The 24,741-nt window shown below is 48.5% G+C and overlaps 1 protein-coding gene across 1 annotated transcript in view; it reads left to right on the top strand.

The window, feature by feature from the left end:
* Positions 1-5,965: 5,965 nt before the first annotated feature.
* Positions 5,966-24,741, top strand: part of LOC119466643 (alpha-(1,3)-fucosyltransferase C) — a 43,625-nt gene continuing 24,849 nt past the window's right edge. Inside the window, exon 1 of the mRNA XM_037727162.2 lies at positions 5,966-6,136. Within this exon, the coding sequence (XP_037583090.2) occupies positions 6,011-6,136 (126 nt within the window). The 5' untranslated portion in view covers positions 5,966-6,010. The remainder of the gene's footprint in view (positions 6,137-24,741) is intronic.

Here is a 24,741-nt window from a genome sequence, read left to right as displayed (position 1 = left end):
TGTATATGCTCCCTGTGCTACCTTTAGTAGCATATACAGTAACTCTAACGTGTTCGGCGCGGTCGGCGCGAAATGCAGGCGGATCTATTCGGAGCCGGACGACGTCCAAGCGCGTCAGGAGCCGCCGGTCACGTCGGCGGTCGGGAGCCGTCGGACTGTAGAGGGTGGCGCTTCAGCCGACGTAACGTCGCCGTGCCGCGCGCGCGCACGCTACGTCGGAATATATCTGCCCCTTATATACGGGAAGGAGGAAAGAGACGCTTAATTCTGGGGGCCTTCAGGGAGCCCGGCGCAGAACGCGCGTTTGCTCTCCGAAGTGCGTTCGCTCCCCGTGAAAGCGCGCGTCCCTCGCATCCTTTCACTCGCACATACAGCGTCCGGAGCGCGGCGACGATTTCATCGCCGTTGACGTCATGCGGAACCTCACGGCAACGGCGACGACGACGGCCACGCCGACGGCAGAAATCTGGTTTGGAGTGTCCATATAATTGCTATCGCAATAAAAGTATCGTTGGCCGTATGCTGTATGTGCGAGTGAAAGCGAGAGAGGGCGAGGGACGCACGCTTTCACGGGGAGCGAACGCACGGCGGATGGCAAACGCGACTTCCCAGTGGAAGGGAAGTGGTGGGCGAGGAGGGCATCGAGGCACCCTAGACCAACGTTACTAGACTAGTCTAGTAACGTTGGTCTAGACTGCGTCTGCGTGCCCGCTCTCCTACTGCGGCGCCTCTCAGCTCAGTGGATGGGCTGACATTTTTTCAAGTATAATTGAAAGATTGATTACGCTGTTAAAAGGCTATCATTTCATATTTCAATGGTGTATCGTGCAAAGTTAACACTTTCAGCCGCCAATTATTTCTATTGATCGAAAACTTTTTTTCCCTGCATTTTTTGCATCCTCACAATCACGAAAAGCGTACAGCTTCGGTATAGTTAAAAATCAAATTATTTAAGCAGTTTGTCAAATTTATAGAGCGTGGACTCCACGCGAAAACTCACTAAAGGGGCGTCACATATGAGAACATCACCTATTTCGCATGTAGCAGAGTTGAAAACCACCCAACCAGCCACTTTAAGATTATGCATGGTGCAACACACAGTGAACAAAATTTCACCGATGATTACGATAAACCCTAATGCGAAATTTGAGCGCATCTGTATACGTGTTTTCATTTCGCAATATATCGAGCCAAAGAACTTGAGACAGACATGTAGCAGAGTCGGCGATCGTGGGAAATCATATCCGAGTCAAGCACGTCGGCTTTTATACTCGACTCATGGAAGGTCCTGCTGGTGCCCGCGTCGCTTCGATAAAGTACTACAAAATTCGCGTCGCGCATACAATCAGATTTAAAAAAAAAGCTTTGGGACAACGGCCAACGGATAGAACTATCGATAACATTCGAGAAACGTCTGATACATGCAGGCGCGTCATGCGTCGAGGGATAACGTTTAACATTTGATAGCCCGTGAAAAGCAGTGACCGAAGAAAGATAAAGAAGTCATCGGTGAACAGACGACGGTACGCTACTCTGGCGCCATCTCGTAGCGGTCGTCGCCGCAGACACTACGCGTTTCTTCTCACGCTTTCGCCATACCCTCCGCCTCCGCTTTCAAGCTTGCGCTCTCTTCGCTCTCGCCGCGTTTTTCATCCCCCGCTGCGCTCCGCGTTCGCTCTTTCACCCGCTGCGCTCGTCCACTCGATTACGCCGGGAGCGCCGACGCTCGACTCAGGAACGGTAAGAGCTGCGCTCTAGAACAATGAAAGAAGTGAACCCGCCATACAAAACGACATAATCACCCCGAGCAACAACACACAACCACGTACCTTCCCACTCGTTTTACTAAAATAGTTTCCATACGTTATTCAAACTTGCAGCACATTTACAGTCAGCAGTGTTTCAAAATGTATGCCACACATTTCAAGTGCCATTACTTTCATCAATGCTGTTGCTGTTCATGCACTATCTTGGCATACACAATTGTGCACACAGCACTCTGAAAGGGTTGAGAAGGCAAGTTAGCGCGCGCAAGTAGGTTTCTTTTTTTTTCTTCATCGATGAGCAACCAACAAGCAAAGCCCGAAACGCTTATGAAACACTATTGGAACAGCCACATTTCGTTACCTACTAATAATGGTAGGCAACGAAATGACCATCGCGCGGCCATTAATGGCATTACATGCTATCTGCAAGAATCGGCGCTGAGCTGGCCATCGAAGCTCAATTAGGTCAACACTGTTGGGTAACGCTGTCGAGATATTTCAGCGTCGGGCCGGCATAGGGTGGCGCTATCTACCAACATAGGGCCGATGTAGGCCCAATCCTGGGGCGCTGCTTCGGACCCTACTGACGAAAATCCTACGACAATCTTCGCTACAATAAATACACGATAGAGAAGCTTCCATAGAAGTCCATACGTCTGGAACATGGCGGTTTAGTGGTGGTGGTGGTGCAGGTGATGATGATGATGGTGATTATTTAATGGCATTCTCCTTTGAAACCGGACGGTGACAAATACTCACCTAGCCTGCTTGATTTAATCAAGTATACTATACATTTTTTTTTTTTATCTGGCATTCCTAAATTGTATACATCTCTTTAATTTTGTTTTCCTCCTTCAAAATATACCTTGTACCACTACCTACGAATGTAAGAGATCCGGTCGTATCAATAGCTTCCCTGTTTTTTCGCCACCAATGCTATAATCGGCTCTTGCTTATTTTGACAGCTGACCGGTTGATGTTTCCGCCCACTTTAAACCCAAGCCGTTTCTGCAGTGTAGCCAGCGCCACCTAAGTGCGCGACGGACGTGACGGAAATTTCGCCACTGCCTTCAACATCACCATTAAAACGTGAAATTTGGGCGTGCTCTTGGCGAGAAATGACATTTTTGTTCTTGTGGGAAGGATGGGTAGGAGTGACACATACTGTTCTGAGAGACGCTAATTATTAAGCACTCAACGGCTTCGACTCAGCACTAATCATGTTTTCCGCATTTTCATTCAAACCATGTTTAAAGCAACACGCTCAACCAAGAAAGTAGGCATATATTTCGAGCCTCACAAGCAACTCAGATTGCAATCAGCCAACTGCCTTGTGGGGTCCATTCACATGTGGCTCTAGCATATGCGGCTCTAAACAACTGTATGCCCTGGAGCGCTTCAGTCAATCTTCAGTCAACCTTCAGACTTCAGTCAACCAAGAGAACAGGCTGACTTCAGGAACAGATATTCTAGAATGAATCACGTCCATGTCATCAATCAGGTAATCGAGAAATCTGCGGAGTACAATAAACCTCGCTATATGGCTTGCATAGAATATGAAAAGGCATTTGATTCAGTAGAGATACCAGCAGTCATAGATGCATTGCGTAATCAAGGAGTTCAGGACGCATACGCGAATATCTTGGGAATTATCTACAAAGATTTCAGAGCTACATTGGTTATCCACAATTCAAGTAGAAAGTTACCTATCAAGTAAGGGGGCAGGCGAGGAGAACCAAGCTCTCCAGTGCTATTCACTGCATGCTTAGAAGAAGTATTCAAGCTCTTATATCGGGAAGGCTTATGAGTAAAGTTCGACGGCGAATATCTCAGCAACCTTCGGTTTGCAGATGACATTGTACTATTGAACAACAATGGGCACGAATTACATTAAATGATTGAGGACCTTAACCTAGAAAGTGCAATAGTGGAGTTGAAGATTAATATGCAGAAAACAAAGGTAATGTTCAATAGCCTGGCAAGAGAACAAGAATTCTGGATCGCCAGGCAGCCGCTAGAGTCTGTAAAGGAGTACGTTTATCTAGGTCAAGTACTCGCAGGGCACCCTGATCATGAGGAGGAAATTTACAGAAGAATAAAATTGGGTCGGAGTGCATATGGTAGACATTCCCAAATCCTGACTGGGAGCTTACCACTGTCGTTAAAAAAAAAAAGTCTACAAATATTGCATTCTACCGGTGCTAACATATGGGGCAGCAACTTGGAGGTAAACAAAGAAGCTCGAGAACAAGTTAAGGACCGCACAAAGAGCTATGGAACGAAAAATGTTAGGCCTAACGTTAAGAGACAGGAAGAGAGCGGTGTGGAACAGAGAACAAACAGGGATAGCCGATATTCTAGTTGACATTAAGAGGGGGAAATGCTGCTGGGCAGGACATGTAATGCGTAGGATGGATAACCGGTGACCATTAGAGTTACAGAATGGATACCAAGAGAAGGGAGGCGCAGTCGATGACGGCAGAAAACTAGGTGGGGTGATGAAGCTAGGAAATTTGCAGGCGCAAGTTGTAATCAGCTAGCGCAAGACAGGGGTAGTTGCTGATCGCAGGGCGAGGCCTTCGCCCTGCAGTGGACATGAAATATAGGCTGATGATTATGATGATGATTATGATTATGATTATGATGATGATGATGATGATGATGATGCGCTGGAGCACTTCTCTATATCGATGTCGGCGAGGGTTTGCATTGTCTCACAGACCGCGGCGGTCTTGATCAACAAGCCGGCGCACAGCGTCGTTGGCCAATTCCTTCCCGAAGATACCTGCATGACCAGGTGCAGTTACCACAGGAAATGAGAAAGTGCGCTACCACCACTAACTTTCACCTCGCCTTGGCCCACGCTAGGCCCAGGTACATAGGCCAACTAACGTAAGGACGTGTCAACATGTGCTCGACACACAGAGGGCGCCTACAAATTACGTATAAAGAATCAAATTTTCAAAAGCAGCCTTTTTGTTATTGGAGGGCGTGCTTGCGCGTTTAATTGTTGTTTAATAATTTAGGCATCAATAATTACTCTACGGTAGCACTGCAGAAGAATTATGGCATATTCGGGAGGTCGTGTTAGAGCGCTCTGGTAGCGCTACAAAGGTCGTGTAAAACCGTTACTAAGCGTTACCGTTTGCACAAACGGGTTCCTCTGATGATAAAGAAGGTGGATCATCACTTCCATACCCGGTTATTGTCGTTATACAGCTTTAAAGTTGTTTTTCACCACATTTGTAGCACGGCCAGAGCGCTCTGAAACGACCACTCGAATATGCCATTAGTATTCCTCACTGCTGCTGGCCTTGCGATTCTTAGTCGCGCTGCAATCGCCGAGCCCTACTGATGTCGTCGGTAATTGGTTCTAGCACGGAAAAATAAATCAAGGAAGAACGTCGTAATGTTGACGTGGCCTTGGATCTAGTTTCCCCTTAGTGTTATTATTGTAGTCAACGTGAAACCATGTAGCCATTTTTTTTATGATCTCGTAGGTTTGGAAATTAAAAAAAAAAGAAAGAAAGAAACGCCTTCTGGAAGGTCCTCTTCGCCAGCTTAGGCTGGACCTTGCGCTTCCCGTGATGCTCTTCCTTGTGGCGTCGTCACAAGATTTTTTCAACAGGAAGGTGCGTAATACCATTATTATATTTTAAGTGAAACAAACAAAAAATCCAATGCCCCCTCTCTCCAATGACCCCTCTCTCGTCGCAAATGACTAACAATATTAATAGCATCTCTTCTTTAATAGATCCGTACAGATGCACAACTGCAGAGTTTGAAAAAATTAGGGCCTCTAATATGGGGACTCATTAATGGATATAATTATTAACCCCTTAACTTATTTTCTGTAATTAACCAAAAAAACTTATTTTCTTTCCCCCTACAGCCGGATTCACGGCCTGTTTAGCGGGTTTAGGCATGTCGTCAAGGCAGAACCAACCGACCAGCCACCCAACGAACATGAGGGAAGAAATGATATTATGTTTGAAAGTTTTATTTCGTCTCGTTTGTGTAAGACTGCCTATTACACAATATATTCGATTTATGAACGGTTTCTATCATATCGTTATTTACATATTTGTGATAATGCTACCAAGTTCTTGGCCTATCCCTGATCGTACGTGCCATTGTTGAAGGAAGCATCATGACCGTCATCGTCATTATCGTTTGGTTTGGAGAAGAACCGGTGCCGCTAACATCTAGGACGTAGAAGTGGACAACAGCAGCATCGCACTGGCATGGCTTCCTCCTCCGCGCCCCGGGGCTGTGGTCCGCGGTCTCCGGCCAAGGCTCGTTCAGGCGGCAACCTTGCACCACCTTCCGTTCACGCTCAACCAGCCCGGCACCCCGTTACGGCGACATCTGTAAGCGCCACCGACTGCTACAGTAATTGGATGTGTCTATTCTGCTGTTTTTTTTTTTTTTTTTTAATCTATAGCTTCGATCCCCAGCGAGGCCCCTTGGGGCACCCCGGAGATCCTGCATCACACGCTTTATAACAATCTCAAGTACTCTCTTTGTAAGAAACGAAGTAATTGCGCGTCCGTAGTTTGATTGCTCGTTGTCGATGCTTTATTGGAACCCCGTGTCCGCTGGCACGTGAGCGTGGTGATGGCGCGCTTCTTCCTCTTCTGTTCTAAAAACATTGCCACCCGCGAGGAAACGGACGAGTTGGCTGATGATGACAGTGCTCCTTCTGCTCGATTTTGCTTGGATAGCTGTCGACGAGGAGGTCATTGGCATTATGCACATTTTAAATGCGAAGCATTTCTTGGCGAACATTTGCTACTTTGACAGTATCTATCTATCTATCTATCTATCTATCTATCTATCTATCTATCTATCTATCTATCTATCTATCTATCTATCTATCTATCTATCTATCTATCTATCTATCTATCTATCTATCTATCTATCTAGCCACCTACGTCTTTGTTCTCTCATGGTCGTACCGTTAACTTGGTATTTACCGAAATTGGCATACTATGACAAGAGTGTTATGACGAACATAAATGACATGTCATAACATACATGTCATGACATGCGTGTCATGTAGGCCATGAAACAGCCGCCTACGTCTTGGTGCTATCATGGTCGTTTCCTTAATTTATTGTGTACCAAAAATTGGCATACTATGACAGGATTGTATGACGAACATAAGTGATAAGTCATGACATAAATGTCATGACATGCGTGTCATGTAGGTCATGACAATGACTCAGCAAAAAATGAGACTTGGTCACGTTATGTTTACCATTCGAGTGTACGGATTGGCGGCCTCTAGATACAGAGCAATTTCCGCACTTACGTGCGTAATTAGCGAAGTTACGGTAATTAACTTTCTAATTATCCACGATAGGTGGCTACAGCAAATGAGTACATTGGGGCCCGTCCTCTACGCTACCTATCCCAACGATCAAATTTTGAATAGCGAAGTTCTTGTGGGAGCTACGCGAACAATTAGTTACCCTTGGCAGGCTCATTGAAACCGAAACTGGCCGCAAAAAGAGCGTCTGTGTCGTCGATGTCACCCCCCCCCCCCCCCCCCCCCCCCCCCCTGTTTTTCGTCACTGCACAAATGCCGCAGTGGAATTGCTTCACTCGTCAGTGTTGCCGGTGCCCTCTCCAAATTTTTACCCCCTTACCGGCTCACCTCGTCCCTCAACTATTGACACGTGTACTTGTTTACCTTTCTCGGGGGACCACGTTTCGCAGCCTAACAAATGATATCGCTCAGCGCAGGACGCGCCTGCATGTCTCGGAAGTTTCTCGTATGTTATGGATGGTTCTATCCGCTGTCTGTTGTCACCCGATCTTGTGTAACCTAATTGCATGTATGCGCGACGTGAATTGTGTAGTACTTTCTGGAAGACACGCGGGCACCAGAGATTACTCTGGAACTTTCTGCATAGGTAGGTATCCAAGTTGTTTTAAGGCCTTAGAACATGTTTGATCAATGTGTGCAGACCATGACAGATTGTGAGTAAATGTTGCGCCAAGGTATTTATAATGTCGAACTGCGTATTAAAGATGATCCATTCAAAGAATTTGTCGCAATTACTGGCGCTGCTCTTTTTCTGAAGGACATAACAACGTTGTTGTTTTTTTAAGTAATGTTCACTTTCCATTTTTCGCACCAAGCACCGAAGGAGGCAAAGGAATCGTTCAGTCGTTTATGATTAGTCGCAGAATCAATCATGTCGTATAAGACGCAATCGTCAGCATAAAGACGAATTCTGGAAGAAACATTTTTAGTAGGTCATTGACATCAAATTAAAAACAATAAAGGACCAATGACTGGCCTTTCAGAAACCACAGAAACTACCTCAAGAATTGATGACCTTGCGGAACTGAAGACGACGTATTGGGACCGGTTAGAAAGGAAACTAGCAATCCAGTCGACTAGACGGGAATTATTTAGTACGGCATTTCATTTTTGCAAGAGGTGAGAATGAAGTACTGAATCGAAAGCTTAGAAAAATCAATAAAGATAGCGTCAATCTGTTCACCGAGATCTAATTGATAAGCAAGGTCATGGGTGAATTCGGTTAATTGCGTGATAGTGCTAAAACCACGTCTAAAGCCTTGCTGAACGTTAGTTAGAATATTATTCGACTCAAGGAAATCGATTATGTGTTTGTAAATAATATGTTCCAGCATTTTGCACGAGTGAGGAGTTAAAAAAACTGGTCTGTAATTTGTTAGGTAAGTCTTGTCGCCTGTTTTATACAAGGGTATAACTCTTGCACGCTTCCAGGATAAAGGAACAATTCGTGTTTCAAGAGACTTATCGAATACAATTTGAAGATAGCGTGATGCCCATTGTGAATAGCAAAGTAAAAACAATTTCGGAATACCATCAGAGCCATCAGACTATTGTGTGTCTAATTTTAAAATCAAATAAGGATGCCATTAACATTAGCTGAAATGTCGGGAATGGAAAAAACTGAATGATTATCAAAAGCCGGGCAGATGTGTTTGCGTAGACAGAATGGAAGTATGCATTGGATGCATTGGAGATGCGCACAGGATCATTAACACTTTCATCATTAATAGTAAATAATGATGAAGAATCCGTAACAGGCATGACGGAACGCCAGAATTTCCGAGGATTATTTCTTAACAATCCTGGCAGCTCGACATGAAAGAAAAAAAATCTTTGGCTAGATTCATTTTCCGATTAAGTTCCCCTTTGGCAGATGTGAATCTAATAATGGCATCGGGGTCATTACGGCGTTTTGAACGTCTCAGCCGTCTAACGCGGCGTGATAATTGTAAAATTTATCTCGTCATCCAAGGGATGGCACAATAGACAGAGTATGCGGGTGCAGTGCTGAGGGAACCTGGTTCAAAAACATCCGTTGGACCCACGTCATGGAACACTGGGCATGCATGGGCCATTCTGCAATGAACCGATTTGAAACCAACTTAGCTCACTCGGTATGCGTCACTGGGTCTGTGGCGCTCTTCAATTATCCTCTTTGACGCGAACTTAAGGCAAACACAACGCGCGAACTTCGCGACTTCGCCGGTAGATGGCACGCCGTGTCTAGAAGGAAGTCCGAGAGAGCAACTTCCTATTTTGTCCCAATTCATACAGACACCGGAAAATGCTCGCTTCAAGGTTTCATCAGCACGCCATGATATGCAACTACACGTGACACCACCCATGAATACAAGGCGTGAGATCACTTCCTTTCGATGGGCATTTCGATAGGATATCCTTTTCTGTTCAAGTACATTTGCATGCAGTTCTAACTGACAACTACTTTTATCGCATGCCAAATTAATTCCTCGTTTACTTCTTTTTGACTGCTTGCAGGACCCTGCTTCGTTCACCATTCAACGGCCAGTTCAAGTGACACCTGTCATGATGCCTACACAGCGGAAGGTTTTAGTCTTTATATTGGTAGCCACGTGCGCACCACTGTATTTCTACATTGCGATGCGGAGCAGATATGTTAGAATGTTGGAGCTGAAAGGGCCCTTGCTGAAGGGTCCTTCTTGCCCTATCTTCAACTCACTAAACAACAGCAATGTGACACAGGGTTTGCCACGCATCATGATGTGGACCAAATTCTTTAGAGATTGGTATGGGCCACTCGACGATACCAGAATCGGCGAAGTATTGCTCGAGAACTGCAGAGCCAAGTGCCTCGTCACTAACGACCCGTGTCTGGTGGAATATAGCGACGCTGTCGTCTTCCATGTGCGCAACCTAGAGATGACGGATCTCCCCCAGAAGCGCTTCAGCTGGCAGAAATGGATCTTCTACTTGATGGAACCACCGCCAAACACCGACTTCACGGACTTCAATCTCACGCACGGCATGTTTAACTGGACCATGACGTATAGAAAAGACTCTGACGTTTACGTGCCCTACGGTAGGATTGTACCTCGCGAGGCCGTCGCTACAAATACGAAGAGAGACTTGAAGGCCCTCTGGAAGTCTAAGAAAAAAACCGCCGTATGGATGGTCAGCAACTGCTTGACTAACGGCGGGAGGGAACGCTTCGTCGCTCAACTTAAGAAATACATGGACGTTGATGTGTACGGCTTCTGTGGCCACCACAAGTGCCCGATGTCCCGAGGTATTTCCTGTTACGTGGATTTCGAGCGCACCTACTTCTTCACACTTGCCTTCGAGAACTCGATATGCGCGGATTACGTCACCGAGAAGTTCTATACCGCGCTAAAGCACGACATCATACCAGTTGTCTTCGGTGGGGCCAATTACAGCCATATCGCGCCAAACCATTCTTTTATTGACGCCCTCTCGTTCGAATCGCCCAAGGATCTCGCCGAGTATCTTATAAAACTATCAAAGAACTACACAGAGTACGCCACTTATTTAAAATGGAAAGATAGCCATGATATTGTTCAGTCTCACCCCGCATTCTGCGAGCTTTGCACAAAGTTGCACAGTCACGTCGAATATCGGAGGACTTCGTCGTACGGCGACATAGGAGCTTGGTGGCTTGGAAAAGGTCGTTGCCGCAGATGGAGGTCGGGTGCACACAGTTAGGTGGTTCTTGTGGCGTATTGCACATCCATTGGCTACGGTGTCCAAGGACCAGATATACGGCTAAGCATAGGGCCAATGATACGCCAGCACCGATGTAAATCGGAAGAGCGCGATTACATTTGAGAGTAGGGAATGGCTCAAATTACATTCAATGGGAGTTCCGCTATGTTCACGCTGCTTTGAGTGGTTTCCTTACATTCATATGTACAGTGTCCTTCACTGTTGTGTATAGCACGCGAACGACACGCTCAGGCATAACGAAGGCGCTGATTAAGTGTCGCCGCTCGCAAGAAGCAACATTTGCAGTCTTACACATGTGTGTCGCCGCGCATGCACCTAGGCAGGGTAAGCTATGTTGAACCCATTAGCCGCAGCCAATGGTCGACCGTGAACCGAACCTAGTTGCTCATGCGCTCTACACAGCAGTGAACGAGATTCTACAGTGCCAACGATTGAAACGCGATAATCGGAGCTCATGGTTGCCGCCGCTTCTCGCGCCGAACGTGTGCACATGGGACACCGAACCGATACATCGTGGTATAGGATGAAAGCGAGAGCCTTTGTGACGAACTTCGTGATCACCGATCGCTCACCGGTGGCGCAGAAAAGCGGAGGCAGGAACGCGCTCTGAGTATCGCGTTGCAATTACTGAGCACTGCCATGGCCACCTTTATTTTTATCCAGCGGCCGTGGCACTGCACATCAACTTTGCCAAATTTCCGTGCTAAATGAAGAGTCACCTTGAATAGTGAATGTTTGAGCCGTTATTAACTCGCGCTTGTCTTTGTCGTTTCTTCCCATGTGAGTTGTCTTTTGTTTTGGGCTAATTTTCCGCATCAGCAATGCTCATGGAGAGTTCAGCGCACGGCTCTACGTGCTTTTGTTCGTTTCGGAAAGCCAAATAGTCTTCGGGATGATACGACAGCTTGAACACTGTTTCGCTTGAATGTCTTAAGCATGCTTTGTTTGGTAACATTTGTTAAATTAGTAGAATTTGGAATCTGGAAATTGGCTGAATTCATTCGAAATTGAAATTTACGCTTGCTTCAAAGTAAATAAAATCTTGCTTCAAAATCGCTAAAATTGCTGCTAACACTGTCGAGTGAATTTTATATAACGTAAGCATTTTGGAAGTTAAGCTAACGTGGCCTAAATCGTCTACCGAAGCGTTTCATGCTTGTCCAGTGTCCGTGCAGGTGAGGAATAAACATTTACTTGCAGCATGCATAGGGACATTAATTTAGTAATATATTTAGTAATAATTTGGTTTTATTTGGTGGGCTGTCTCGTGTGTGTTTTATGCCCGTATCGTTCTTCCTGCGATACAACAAATTACAAGAGAACCTTTCAACAAGCCGATATAGCAATTATATGGACACTCCAAAGCGGATTTCTGCCATCGCCGTCAACCGTCAGGATCCGTATGACGTCACGGCGATGAAATCGTCGCCGCGCTCCGGACGCTGTATGTGCGAGTGAAAGGGCGCGAAGGACGAGCGCTTTGAAGGGGAGCGAACGCACGTCGGAGAGCAAACGCGCGTTCTACGTCGTGATCCCTGAAGGGCTGCAGAATTAAGCGTCTCTTTCCTCCTTTACAATCACCATATATAGAGAGCAAACGCGACTTATTCCGTCGCACGAAAGGCCGTGGGGGAACAGGAGGGAGGGAGGGGAGGCAACGTTTAGCTGCGGCACCAAATACGTATTTATATAAAAACGTTGCGAGGCGAGAAGGTGGGTAAGATTTCCAACGCTGCTCGACGAGTGTCCCATGCATTCTGATCTCGTCGAAAACCTCCGAGCCGCCCCTAGAGGCGCCGGCACAGTCACCAACGCCGAGATTTCCGACGCTGCTCGACGAGTGTCCCATTCTGATCTCGTCGAAAACCTCCGAGCTAGACCTACATGCAAGCGCTGTTTTCACAGAGGCACCGGCAACAATCACCAACGCCGCGCGCGTTCGGTGCGAACGTGGGCAAATTAAACGCCGACGGCATCGACAACAGTTCTGCGCGCTGCTGGTGCTGCTGTATGTCCAAGTTTATACAGCTGATAATACTACTATCCTTACTCCGTATAGCTCTCTACTGATTTTCTATCGCAAATGTTGCTTCGCCTTTCGGGTGAAACCGCGAAATTTTTTTAGTATGCTTATGTTTACAAGTTTACACGGCCAGTAAACAGGCCTCCCTCTCTCCTCTCCGGCCCCTCCCCTTTATTAAAAAGGGAAATAAAAGTTTATTCATTCATACTTCGTATAGCTGTCCACTAATTTGCTATCACAATCGATGCTTCGCCTTGCGGGCGAAACTGCGTTTTTTTTTTTTTTTTTTTTTTTGTGAGTGCGATTGATGGTGCCGTTTGCACACGTGTCGTTTCTATGCATTTCGAAACATTCAACCTACTGGGTTTAGTCTTTCGAGTGCGTTATGACTTCTGTATTGCTTAGCCGTCTCCTCTTGCATATGTGTTCTCTTACTATCAGTCTTTTTATTGACAGATGGTGCCCCACTGCTGTGGAGGAAAACGTCATCTTTAGGTTAATCGCGACACAAGGTTCATTGGCAAAAAGAGAAATAATTATGCAGTAACGCTCACATACGCGGACACGTTTAAGCGCTCAATTACGAAAGGCTGCATACACAACCTGTTATGTGTAAAAATTTACAAATCACTTATCTTTTTGTACGGGATGCCTACTCGAGCACGCATATGCGACACGCAATTTAAAACGCATGCCTGAGTGCGAATATCATGCATGTGTCTGCACGACATCTTGCCTGCTTATGAGCACAATGTCACCGTCTCTTTAGTTATAGTTAAACGGCATTCCGATCATACCGATAGTTGATAAGCATGTTAGCAAGACGGTCGTTCTATTGTACATGCAGTGTCGAATCTCAGGTATGCTGTCTAGATAACGCAGAGTTGTCCAAGGGAAATGCGGTAATTTGTAACTCTCATTGGAATAATAATATCGGTAGAACATTCATTTTGCGCATGGCGACAACACTTGAATGTTGACTGTATAAAAAATGTATTGACATAACCACAGAAGCTGGCGAAGGCCATTTGAAGGATTCTTACGTTGGGCATTACAAGAGTAATGTGTGTGCAAAGTTAGATTTCAAGCACGCGTGCTTGAAATCGCTTGACAAGACGCGCTGTGAGAATTCACCAAAATTATGTTACTTACGTTCTTTGGAGCATTTCGAACTCATATGCCTTCCTTATTGAAATGGCCAACAGCCCCACGTTCGACATGTGCAACAGCAATGAGACGCTCGCACACATTATCTACGTCTGCCCGAGCTATAACGCCGAAAGACAAGTGCTGTGCAGAGTGCTGGACCAGTTGGACAATCGTCCACTAACGGAACTAAAAGCTTTAGGTCAGTGCTCCGAAAGAACATTCGCGCTGAAGGCCTCGTTACTAAGGTTTCTGTGGTCTACGGGCCTTCACAATAGACTTCAGGACCGCCGCCCCCTACCGCTCTAAGCGTACGCGGTTTGGTTGCGCTCGTCTCTCTTTCTCTGTCTCCCCCCTTCCAATCTCTCTCTTTTTATCCCCCTACAACTCCCCCCTCCCCGTGCAGGGTAGCCAACCGGAACTACCTCTGATTACCCTCCCTGCCTTTCTATGCATCCTTTCTCTCTCTCTCTTGAGGTGTTCGACAGGGCGTATAGTTTCAGAACTGAGTATATTAGGGTGAAGATTGGGTTAGATTGCATCTTAAGAGGGACACGATAAGGAAACTTCAAGTTAACAAAATAATAAAAGTAGAACGTTGAAAGAATATATATTGCGAGATAGCTGTTCAACCTCGACGGTTTATTATGCAGGCCGCGCGCTGAAGCGAATGGCGCTGGCCATGATGATGAGTATATACAGATGAAGAAGATGAAGGGGTAATATAACGCTCACACAATTACCCCCGCGCATGGAAGCGGCCAACCTGGCCGCTGGCTATGGCGGCGAACGCCGCATGAAAGGCTTTAAACGTGAAACATGCACAATCTCTGTGGTACGGCAGCGGCCGTCCGAAGGCGTAACAACGGGCGCGACACGATAGTTAACTGGCGAAGTCTGTTCCTGAACTGTGTAAGGCCCGACAAAACGGGACTGAAATTTCTCGCATAAACCAGGAACGCGAACTGGAGTCCACAGCAACACTTCGTCTCCAGGCTGGAAGGAAACGACACGGTGGGATGCATCATAGCGAGTTTTGCGGTCTTGTTGACTGGCGTCGGTGTTGAGGCGGGCGTGTTGGCGACACTGGGTAATTCGCGAAACAAATTGCTCACACGTTGATGTGTACGATGGCACGGGGACGTCAAAGAAAGAGACGTCGAGGACAGTGATTGGTTGACGACCATACACAAGGAAAAAGGGCGAGTACCCCGTTGTGCGTTGGACGGCCGTGTTGTAAGCGAAGGTGACGAATGGGAGAATAACATCCCAATTGGTGTGATCAGGGTTGATGTACATTGAAATCATGTCGGACAGCGTACGATGAAAGCGCTCTGTGAGGCCATTAGTTTGAGGGTGGTAGCTGGAAGTCGTTTTATGGATGGTATTGGACGCACGGAGAACATCGTCGAGAAGTTTAGACAGAAAGGTCCTGCCGCGGTCACTCAAAAGAATACGTGGGGCTCCGTGTCGTAAAAAGATGGTTTCCAAGAAAAAGGATGCAACCTCCGCTGCGGAACCGGAAGGTAGTGCGGCTGTTTCAGCGTACCGTGTCAAGTGGTCTACAGCTGTGACAATCCATCGTTTACCGCCAGCCGATAAGGGTAGTGGACCATACAAGTCGATACCAACTACTGCGAAAGGAGCTTCAGGACATGGGACAGGTTGTAGCAGTCCAGCCGGAGGTGAGGTCAGTCGTTTGCGGCGTTGGCAGATCGAACAGGAAGCCACGTATTTTGCTACGCTTGTTGCAAGTCCAGGCCAAGAGAAGCGGCTGCGAATTCGCTCATAGGTTTTATGAAAACCAAAGTGACCGGCAGTGGGATCGTCATGAAAGGTCTCCAGTATCTGGGTCCGAAGTGATCGGGGAACTACAGGGACCCAACGGTGTCCTTCGGGATGAAACACGTACCGGTATAGCACCGAATTTTGAATCTTGTGGTTCTTCAACTGCCGACGGAGTCGAGCGTTAGGTGTGCGAGAGGATCCCCGAATACGTTCCATAACGGAGTGGCAGTAGGGGTCACTACGTTGGCAAGTTGCAAACGTATGAGAATGGCTAGGTGGGAGCCGGTCGAGAGCTGCGAGTGAAGGAAATGCAGGAGAGACGTCCGGCGGGTTGCTCACGGAAGGTGGTAAGCAGGCAGTGGTTGAAGACGGTGGTAGGGGACAACGAGAGAGAGCATCGGCATCCTGGTGTTTCTTTCCAGACTTGTAGGTGACGTCGAAGTCGTATTCTTGTAAACGAAGTATCCAACGGCCGAGACGGCCCGTTAAATTTTTTACCGTCGCCAACCAGCACAAGGCGTGGTGATCAGTAACGACCGTAAAGTGGCGGCCGTGCAGATAAGGCCGGAATTTTTGGACGGACCAAACAACGGCAAGACACTCTTGCTCGGTAATCGTATAATTTTTCTCTGCAGGTGTTAGCGTGCGACTTGCGTATGCGACCACACGTTCTTCGGAAGTTTGCTGACGTTGCAGAAGAACAGCGCCGATACCATGGCCGCTGGCGTCAGTATGTAGAAGAGTGGGTGCGGTGTTGTCAAAATGACAAAGCACAGGTTCGGACGTGAGGGCACGCTTGAGGGCGTCAAAAGCAGTTTGGCACTCGTCCGACCATACATAGGGAGCTCCAGAAGGAAGTAGTTGATGGAGCGGCGCCGCAATGGTGGCAAAGTTACGTATGAAGCGCCGGAAATACGAGGCTAGGCCAAGGAAGCTACGCAAGTCTTTGGCGCGTTGAGGCCTGGGGAAGCGCAGGACAGCGGTAATCTTATCGGGGTCAGGTCGAATGCCCTCCTTGCTGACAAGGTGTCCGAGTACTTTAATGGTTTTGCTGGCGAAGTGGCACTTTTTTGTATTCAGCTGAAGGCCAGCAGCAGAGAGGCATGTCAAGACTTCGTCGAGGCGCTGCAAGTGCTGATGGAAGGTCGACGAAAATATGACGATGTCGTCAAGGTAGCATAAGCAAGTCTTCCACTTTAGGCCCCGTAGTACGGTGTCAATCATCCGCTCAAATGTGGCGGGAGCATTACACAGGCCGAAAGGCATTACGTTAAATTCGTAAAGTCCATCGGGAGTGGCAAAGGCAGTTTTTTCCTTGTCTTCTTCGTGCATGGGGATCTGCCAGTATCCGGAGCGTAGATCAAGGCTGGTGAAATACTCCGCGCCTTGTAATGAATCTAACGCATCATCGATTCGGGGAAGTGGATATACATCTTTGCGGGTGATTTTGTTCAAGGCACGGTAGTCTACGCAAAATCGCACTGAGCCGTCTTTCTTACGCACCAAAACGACAGGTGACGACCAAGGGCTTGAGGAAGGGCGGATGATGCTTCGGTTCAGCATGTCGGCAACCTGGTTATCGATGATCTGGCGTTCGGCGGAAGAAACACGATATGGCCGCCGGCGCACGATGGAAGTTCCATCCGTGTGTATGCGATGAGCCGTTGCAGAAGTCTGTCCCAGAAGAGGAGAGTGCACGTCGAAGGAGTCTTTATGCTTGGATAACAACGCCAGTAACTCTTCCGTCTGCTGTGGCGTTAGATCAGTGCTGATTGCACTAGCGAGAACAGAAGCAGGGGCTGGCTCTATAGCGGTAGGTGCCCGTGAAACAGCAGTAGTCGAGGTAAGTACACAGACAGGCTGAGTGTCCAAGACGCAAATGACAACAGCGCCTTTAGGAAGAAGTACTGGCTCAGGGGTTGTGTTGAGTACAGCCAAAGTGGCCGTACCGTTGGTGAAGCGAACAAGGCTAGGTGCCAGAGCAATCCCTTTGGATAGGCAACGAGCTGATGGTACAACTAAAACGTCACCATCGGCGATGTCAGAGTTAACTACAAGAAGTTGTTCGCGGCCAGGAGGCACCATACAATCGTCAGCAGTTCGTAAGCGAAGGCGCGGGTCGGGCACGTCGTCGGAATTGTCGGTCTCGGTCAAGTTAACGAGGCGTTGACGGCACGAAAGAAAAGCGGACGCGGAAGAGAGAAAGTCCCACCCTAATATAAGCATGTGAGCACAGGAAGTCAACACTGCGAACTGAATATGGTGGCGAATCCCGTCAATCGAAACTCGAACTGTGCATTGCGCCGATGGCCGAATCACAACATTATTTGCGCCATGTAGAATAGCTCCATTGTAAGGTGTAGTAACCTTGCGTAGACGAGAGCACAAGTCAGCGTGAATAACAGAAATAGCTGCGCCCGTATCAATCAATGCAGGAACGGGTACACCTTCTACACACACTAATAAAGTATTGGCCGGGCACACTGGAGGAATTGTAGTCTGTGCGGGCCATGCAGCTTTCCCTCCAAAAACTGCACCATCTAGTTTTCCGATCGGTAGTCAGGAGTGCGGGAGGCCGGTAGCAGAGGTGATGTCGAGCGTCGGAGAGGGGAAGGCGAGCGGCGGCGCCCTTGACGGTAGTTGCGAGGCTCTTCGGGATTTGGAGGCGGAGTAAGTGAGCGTTGGGAAAGCCGGCGCTGGTAGGCACTTGGGAGAGGCAATGGGTCTCGCTCGTAAACATCGTAACCACGGCGTTCGTCCTGTTGTCGTCTGCGACAAAAGCGCGATATGTGCCCGCGAATACCGCAGTAATAACAAATGGGGCGGGGCGAAGGGCGGGTAGGGGAATATGCTGTGGCAGGTGCACGAGGTGCCAGAGTCGCCAGATGGTTGGGAGTAGCAGGAGCAGGAGGCGTTGTCTGAACGAACGCTGGTGGCATAGCCGCAACCTGAGCATACGAGGGCGCCGGCGAAGGAGGGACACAGCCCACAGTGCAGGTCATGGAGGACAGCTCCTCTTTGATGATGTCGCGCAGGCCAGGAACCGTACAAGGAACCGAAGGTTGCGGCTGAAGAGCGGGAGGACTGCGCAGGCCGTACACTTGGAGCTCCTCGCGTATGAGAGTCCGAATCAGGACACGCAGGTCCGTATCGGAGGAAGGAGGCGTGTCACAGGCGACAGGTTGTAAACGGATGGCCTGCAGGGCGTCCAGATGCTGGCAAGTGGTGATAACATCGTTAACGGTATTTGGATTCTTGATGGCCAGTGCGTTGAACGCGACGTGGGCAATGCCCTTGAGGATATGACGAACACGATCTGATTCAGTCATGGCTGCGTCAACCCGGCGACAAAGGGCGAGGACGTCCTCGATATAAGAGGTGTATGTTTCCCCGGGAAGTTGCATGCGTGCATCAAGCTTTTTCTTGGCTACCTCAGAGCGGACGTTGGGGGCGCCGAAAATTTGCCGAAGCTGGTGTCTGAAAGCTGCCCAGTCAGGGAAGGAGCGCTCATGGTTAAGAAACCAAGTCCTGGCAACGTCAGTGAGGTAGAATGCGACGCTCCGAAGCTTGTGAGAATCATCCCACCGGTTAGACTCACTCACTCGGTCATAATTGTCCAGCCAGTCGTCAACGTCCTCACTAGGAAGGCCAGCGAACATGGTGGGATCGCGCTGCCGCGCGCTGACGGTCCATGAAGGAACGGCTGGTGGGGCAGAGACGGTGACGCTGGGGGCTCCTGGTGGATCTTCTTGGGGCATGGTGGCGGAAAGGCGGGGCAAGCGGCGACCGGAACGAAGCTCCAGGGAAACTCGAAGTCGTAGAGGACCAAGGGATCGAGAGCACTCTCCACCACTTGCGAGATAGCTGTTCAACCTCGACGGTTTATTATGCAGGCCGCGCGCTGAAGCGAATGGCGCTGGCCATGATGATGAGTATATACAGATGAAGAAGATGAAGGGGTAATATAACGCTCACAATATATATATATATATATTTTGTTCAGTCCAAACCGATTAATTGTTCTTCTTTCGTGTCCTTTTAGATACATGAGTATTTCTTCGTTTCTATTTCTTGGCTTTAAGACTAGGGTGAGGATGAAGAGGGGGCTTAATTGACTCGGCGCGATAGCGAAGACGACGACGATTTTCGCCGGCGTAACGGGGAGGACGGATAAACGAAGCAAACCCGCTTTCGAGCATTTAACTGCTGGCGCAGTAAAATATTTATGTACGTAAGCATGACAGTCGAATTGAGAGCTGTCCTTCACAAGCATTGCGCGGATGAAGTTTACGCAGCTAGTTGTGCCAAGCAAAGTTTACACTGTACGTGACATTCTTGAAGTCGCGAGCTGGCGTTTGTTTTAAATCTATAGAAGTCAACGTAGGGATCTTCGGCAATTCTCATTGAATTAAGGCAAGGTTTAGCCTGACAGTAAGGCCAGCACCCTTATGGACCCCTAGTCATAATGTAAATGGAGGTCATAATGTAAATGCTTAAAGGGAAAATGAGACATCCACCTCCATAGCAATTGCTACATTCGGGTGGATGTCTCATTTTCCCTTCAATTACTTCACTCCTCCTAGCGGGTTTCCGCTCAACTATTACGTCATAATGTAAATGGAGATGATGAAATGGAGCCACATACGCAGAACAATAAGGCAGCCGGTGGTCGAAGGACTGCATAACGCACTCTGTGAGGCACACATCTGGGGTCTGTTCACAGTCACGCAAAACAAGTTGGCCAACAGGATTTCTCTGAATATATATATATATATATATATATATATATATATATATATTCAGAGAAATTCTGATGGCCAACTTAATGAATCACATCATACGAATCATAGTAAAAATCTGGCCCCTCGGTTCCCTTTCTTCTCGTTCATTACATAACGAGGGCTTGAATCCGGCAACATTGATGCCTTCAGGTAGCGCATGTGGGTTTATTGACCAGTTGCCTTCACCCATAAAGATCACGTACTCGTGACGCCTGTGGCAGAAAGGATGTTCCACATCCGCCACCTGGGTTTGTGAGGGATGGCGCTGGCAAACACTCCCCAGGGTTAGTTCTAGTTGTAAAACATAAAATGCCCCCGAACGTGGATGGGAAAATGGCGCCGCGGTAGCTCAATGGTAAGAGCATCGCACGCGTATTGAGAAGACGTGGGATCGTTCCCCACCTGCGGCAAGTTGTTTTTTCATCCACTGTCATTTCCATTAATTTATTAGTCCCTCAATTCAATTAGTAAGAGCAAGTAATTTCTCATATGTTGCCCTTGGTGTCATTGTGTGTTGGCTTCTTATGACATGAATAAAAAAAAAACACCCAAGCACTCCGTACAGATGGTTAACCAGCGAAGTTGAAACGTGTGGCCCCGGTGTTTAGCAGTGGGTTAATCCCGACGCTGCGTAGAAGCGTTTCTCAATTATTGGTTACATGTTTGTGTTTCAAGTGGAACGCAAGCGCCAATGGCGCGCGGATGCTGCTAACCACGACGCCGAGCTAACTCGAGATATCGAACGCATGCGACAACGGCGAACCGAGAAGGCAGCGTTGCGGGCAGAGCAGCATCAACGTGGCAATGGCGGGAACGCGTTCGCTAACGACGTCACTAACGGCGCTGCCCATGGCGCGAGCGCTTGGGTGGGTGCGACGTAGAGAACGACGTAACTGACGGCGCAGCCAATGGAGACGTTTAGCGAAACATGGGACATACGGTTTTTCGTTTCGCCTGGCCACATACAGTTTTCGCTGTGAAATCGGGCGCCTCCTTCCCCCTTATTCTCGTTCATATATATATATATATATATATATATATATATATATATATATATATATATATATATATATATATAAACAGAGGGCGTATATATATCGCAAGTAGTCAGGCATTTTCTGAGTGAGTGAGTGAGTGAAATAACTTTTATTACAGGTCCGGCGAGGACGCGAACTCGTCGCGCACCCGGCTAGTCCCACGTCGGGACCGGCAGGTCTAGCCCACCGGCCCGGTCACGGGCACGCCGGACAGCCAGGATTTGCTTGTCTAGAGCGGGGCTACCCAGAAGCGAGTCCCACTCATCCTTGCTGAACTTGGGGTATCTCGACCCGCACTCCCAGAGCATGTGTGCTAGAGTGGAGGTCTGCCCACAGGATGGGCAGGCGTCGTCGCGATATACGTCAGGGTAAACTTCGTGCAGAACAGCCAGACACGGATATGTGCCGGTCTGTAAAAGTCTAAGCGAAACAGCTTGCGCCCTATTCAATTTGGGATGAGGGGGTGGAAAGACCCTTCTGGACATGGGAAAAAAATGTTACATTAATTAATTACAAATTAATTAATCACAATTAATTAATTACTGTAATTAAATAATCACAATTAATTAATCAATATGATTAATTAATTACAAATTTTTAGGCAAAGTCTACTCCATGCGCCGTTCTTCAATCTCCTCTTCGGCTCTGCCGCGCAGAGTAACATATTCCTTCGGCGCAGGCGCAGCTCGCCCAGCAAGTCAAGGAACGACGTTATTGTTAGTGCTTCAGGCGGGCCACATAAACCCCTTGCGTCTTCCGCGGCCGGCGATTATTGGAGATCTACTCTGCTATGACGTTGTTGCCGTCACTTAATCGGTTAAGGTATCACGAATCGACCGCTGTAGGTTGAGATAAACTTGCGATACAAGCCTTTCTTCCCCCAGAGGTGCCCACAGTAAAACGTGGGCGCCTGGAGCGAAAGTGACAGGCATAGGCCGGGTGTCCTATAGCGTGCATCGGTTGAAACTTGCGAAGAGACCGTTCTGAGGCGAGCAAGCCGGCGTGCTTCTTCGCCACGACACAACGTCTGCGCAATGTAAGAGTATTCGCGAATTGAGAATGGCAATATTGTGTCCAAACGTGTTTGGAGGCTGCGAGCGTACACCAGAAAGAAAGGCGCATATATTTGTGGTACACATGCATTTTTTTTTTAAATTTCGTCCGCATCGAAATGCTGCCGCCGCGGCCAGGATCTAACTCGCGACCTCGAGCAGAGCACAGCAGCGCAACGCCATGGCCACTGAGCTATCGCGGCGCGTCGAATACAGAGGACATATCCCGTCGTATCATATTTCATAAGTTTATAGTTTGATACTTCGAAATTCTGATTTAGCCACTGGAAGCTTAGCGCATAGCCTATAGTGTGTCTCTCATACGCTGAAGCGAGTTTTGAGTTGTGAATTTTGTCAAACCAAAACTAATGAAATTACTATACTAATTACGTTCTAACTGAAAAAAAAAATGTGGGCAGCTTGCACTAGTGATGCAAGGCTGGACGGTACACAGCGCAGCTGGTGATCGACCTAGCTTCTTCCAGTTTTTACTAGGCTTGGCTAAGTATTGCTAGGAAATGCTAAGCGCTGCTAGGCACGGTATTCCGAAATGGCTCGCCGCCGACGTGCAGATTCTCGCTTGGTCGCGCGACGCGCTTCAAGATGAGCGGCTTCCTGTGTCCGGATCTTCTTTGGTCGTCCCATATCAAGGCGTCATGTATTCGCCACAGAGTCAACGAGACTTCTGCCGCCGTCGAGGCGGCTCCGAGCTTTATCTCCCCGGTGACGTCACGGCCAAGCTGCGCCTCCACACTTGCCGGGGCGTGGCTGGTCGAAACCTGCCGAGCCGCCGCCAGAGGTGCCTGCTGCAGTCACGCACACCACGCGCGTTCGGCGCGAACGCGGGGAAACGGGGAAACGCGGACGGCGTCGGCAGCAGCTCTGCGCGTTGCCTTGTTGGTGCTGCTACAACTTCTTTCTCTGTCTCTCTCGCTCTCATTTTCTCTTTCTCTATCCCAAGTATAGCGCGCGCCGCGCGCATGCTCTCCTTCCCTCTCCTTAACGTCCCATGCCAAGGCAACATGTACATGGCTTCTTCTTCTTCTTCTTTCTGCGGTATTACGTGCCAAAACCAGTTGTGATTATGAGGCACGCCGTAGTGGAGGGCTCCGGATTAATTTTGACCACCTGGGGTTCTTTAACGTGCACTACAACGCAAGGACACGCGCGTTTTTGCATTTCGCCTCCATCGAAATGCGGCCGCCCTGGCCGGGATACGATCCCGCGATATCGTGCTCAGCAGCACAACGCCTTAGCTGACTGAGCCACCCCGGCGGGTTAACACGTACATGGCACGGACAGGAGTCGAAGCATATGCCGCTCCGCGAGGTGGTTGCTAGGGAACGTCGGCGCCAGGCGCAGTTCTTTTTTTTTTTTTTTCGCACTACGCGGCCTAACCAAGAGCTTAAACAGCTCCGCTGTTAAAATACCTTATCGTTTTCTTTTATTGCGATAGCAATTATATGGACACTTCAACCGGATTTCTCCGTCGGCGTCGTCGTCACCGTGAGGTTCCGTATAAAGTCCAAGGGCGATAATATCGTCGCCGCGCGCCGTATGCGCGAGTGAAAGCGCGCGGGGGACGCGCGCTATCACGGAGAGCGAACGCACGGAGGAAAGCAAGCAAGCGCGACCGTCGCGCGAAATATTATGGGGGTATGGGAGGGAGGGAGGGAGGGAGGGAGGGAGGCGGGGCGACGCTGTGCTGCTTCACCAAATGCTTATCTTGCTACCGGGCGCAAGGGGAACTGGCCACTCAATCTCCCACGCGAAAGCAAGAAACCGGGAAGGCCGCGCGGGAGGGAAGGGGGGGGGGGGGGGGGCAGCTTCTCCTCTGCCAACAACTTCTCTGCACAACTCCTCTGCACTTTGCCCGGCGGTGGCGGTCGCCCGCACCGTCTCTTATCTCCACACGGCTCTGACCTTTGTATGCGCTGTGCATTCTCCGCTCAGTTTCCGTTGAAGCGATAGACCGTGCGAACCTTCGCCCGCTGCGGCGGCTGCGCTTGCTGCCACCGTTTTGACAGTCGTTGTCTGCGGTCATTCAGTGTGATCTATTCATGTTTGCTTGTGCGCGCTGACACCACGCTTGTTAA

The sequence above is a fragment of the Dermacentor silvarum genome, chromosome 10, assembly GCF_013339745.2.
Source record: "Dermacentor silvarum isolate Dsil-2018 chromosome 10, BIME_Dsil_1.4, whole genome shotgun sequence".
Taxonomy (NCBI): domain Eukaryota; kingdom Metazoa; phylum Arthropoda; class Arachnida; order Ixodida; family Ixodidae; genus Dermacentor; species Dermacentor silvarum.
The sequence above is the reverse complement of the archived record's forward strand: the minus strand, read 5'-3'. Positions and strand labels throughout refer to the sequence as shown.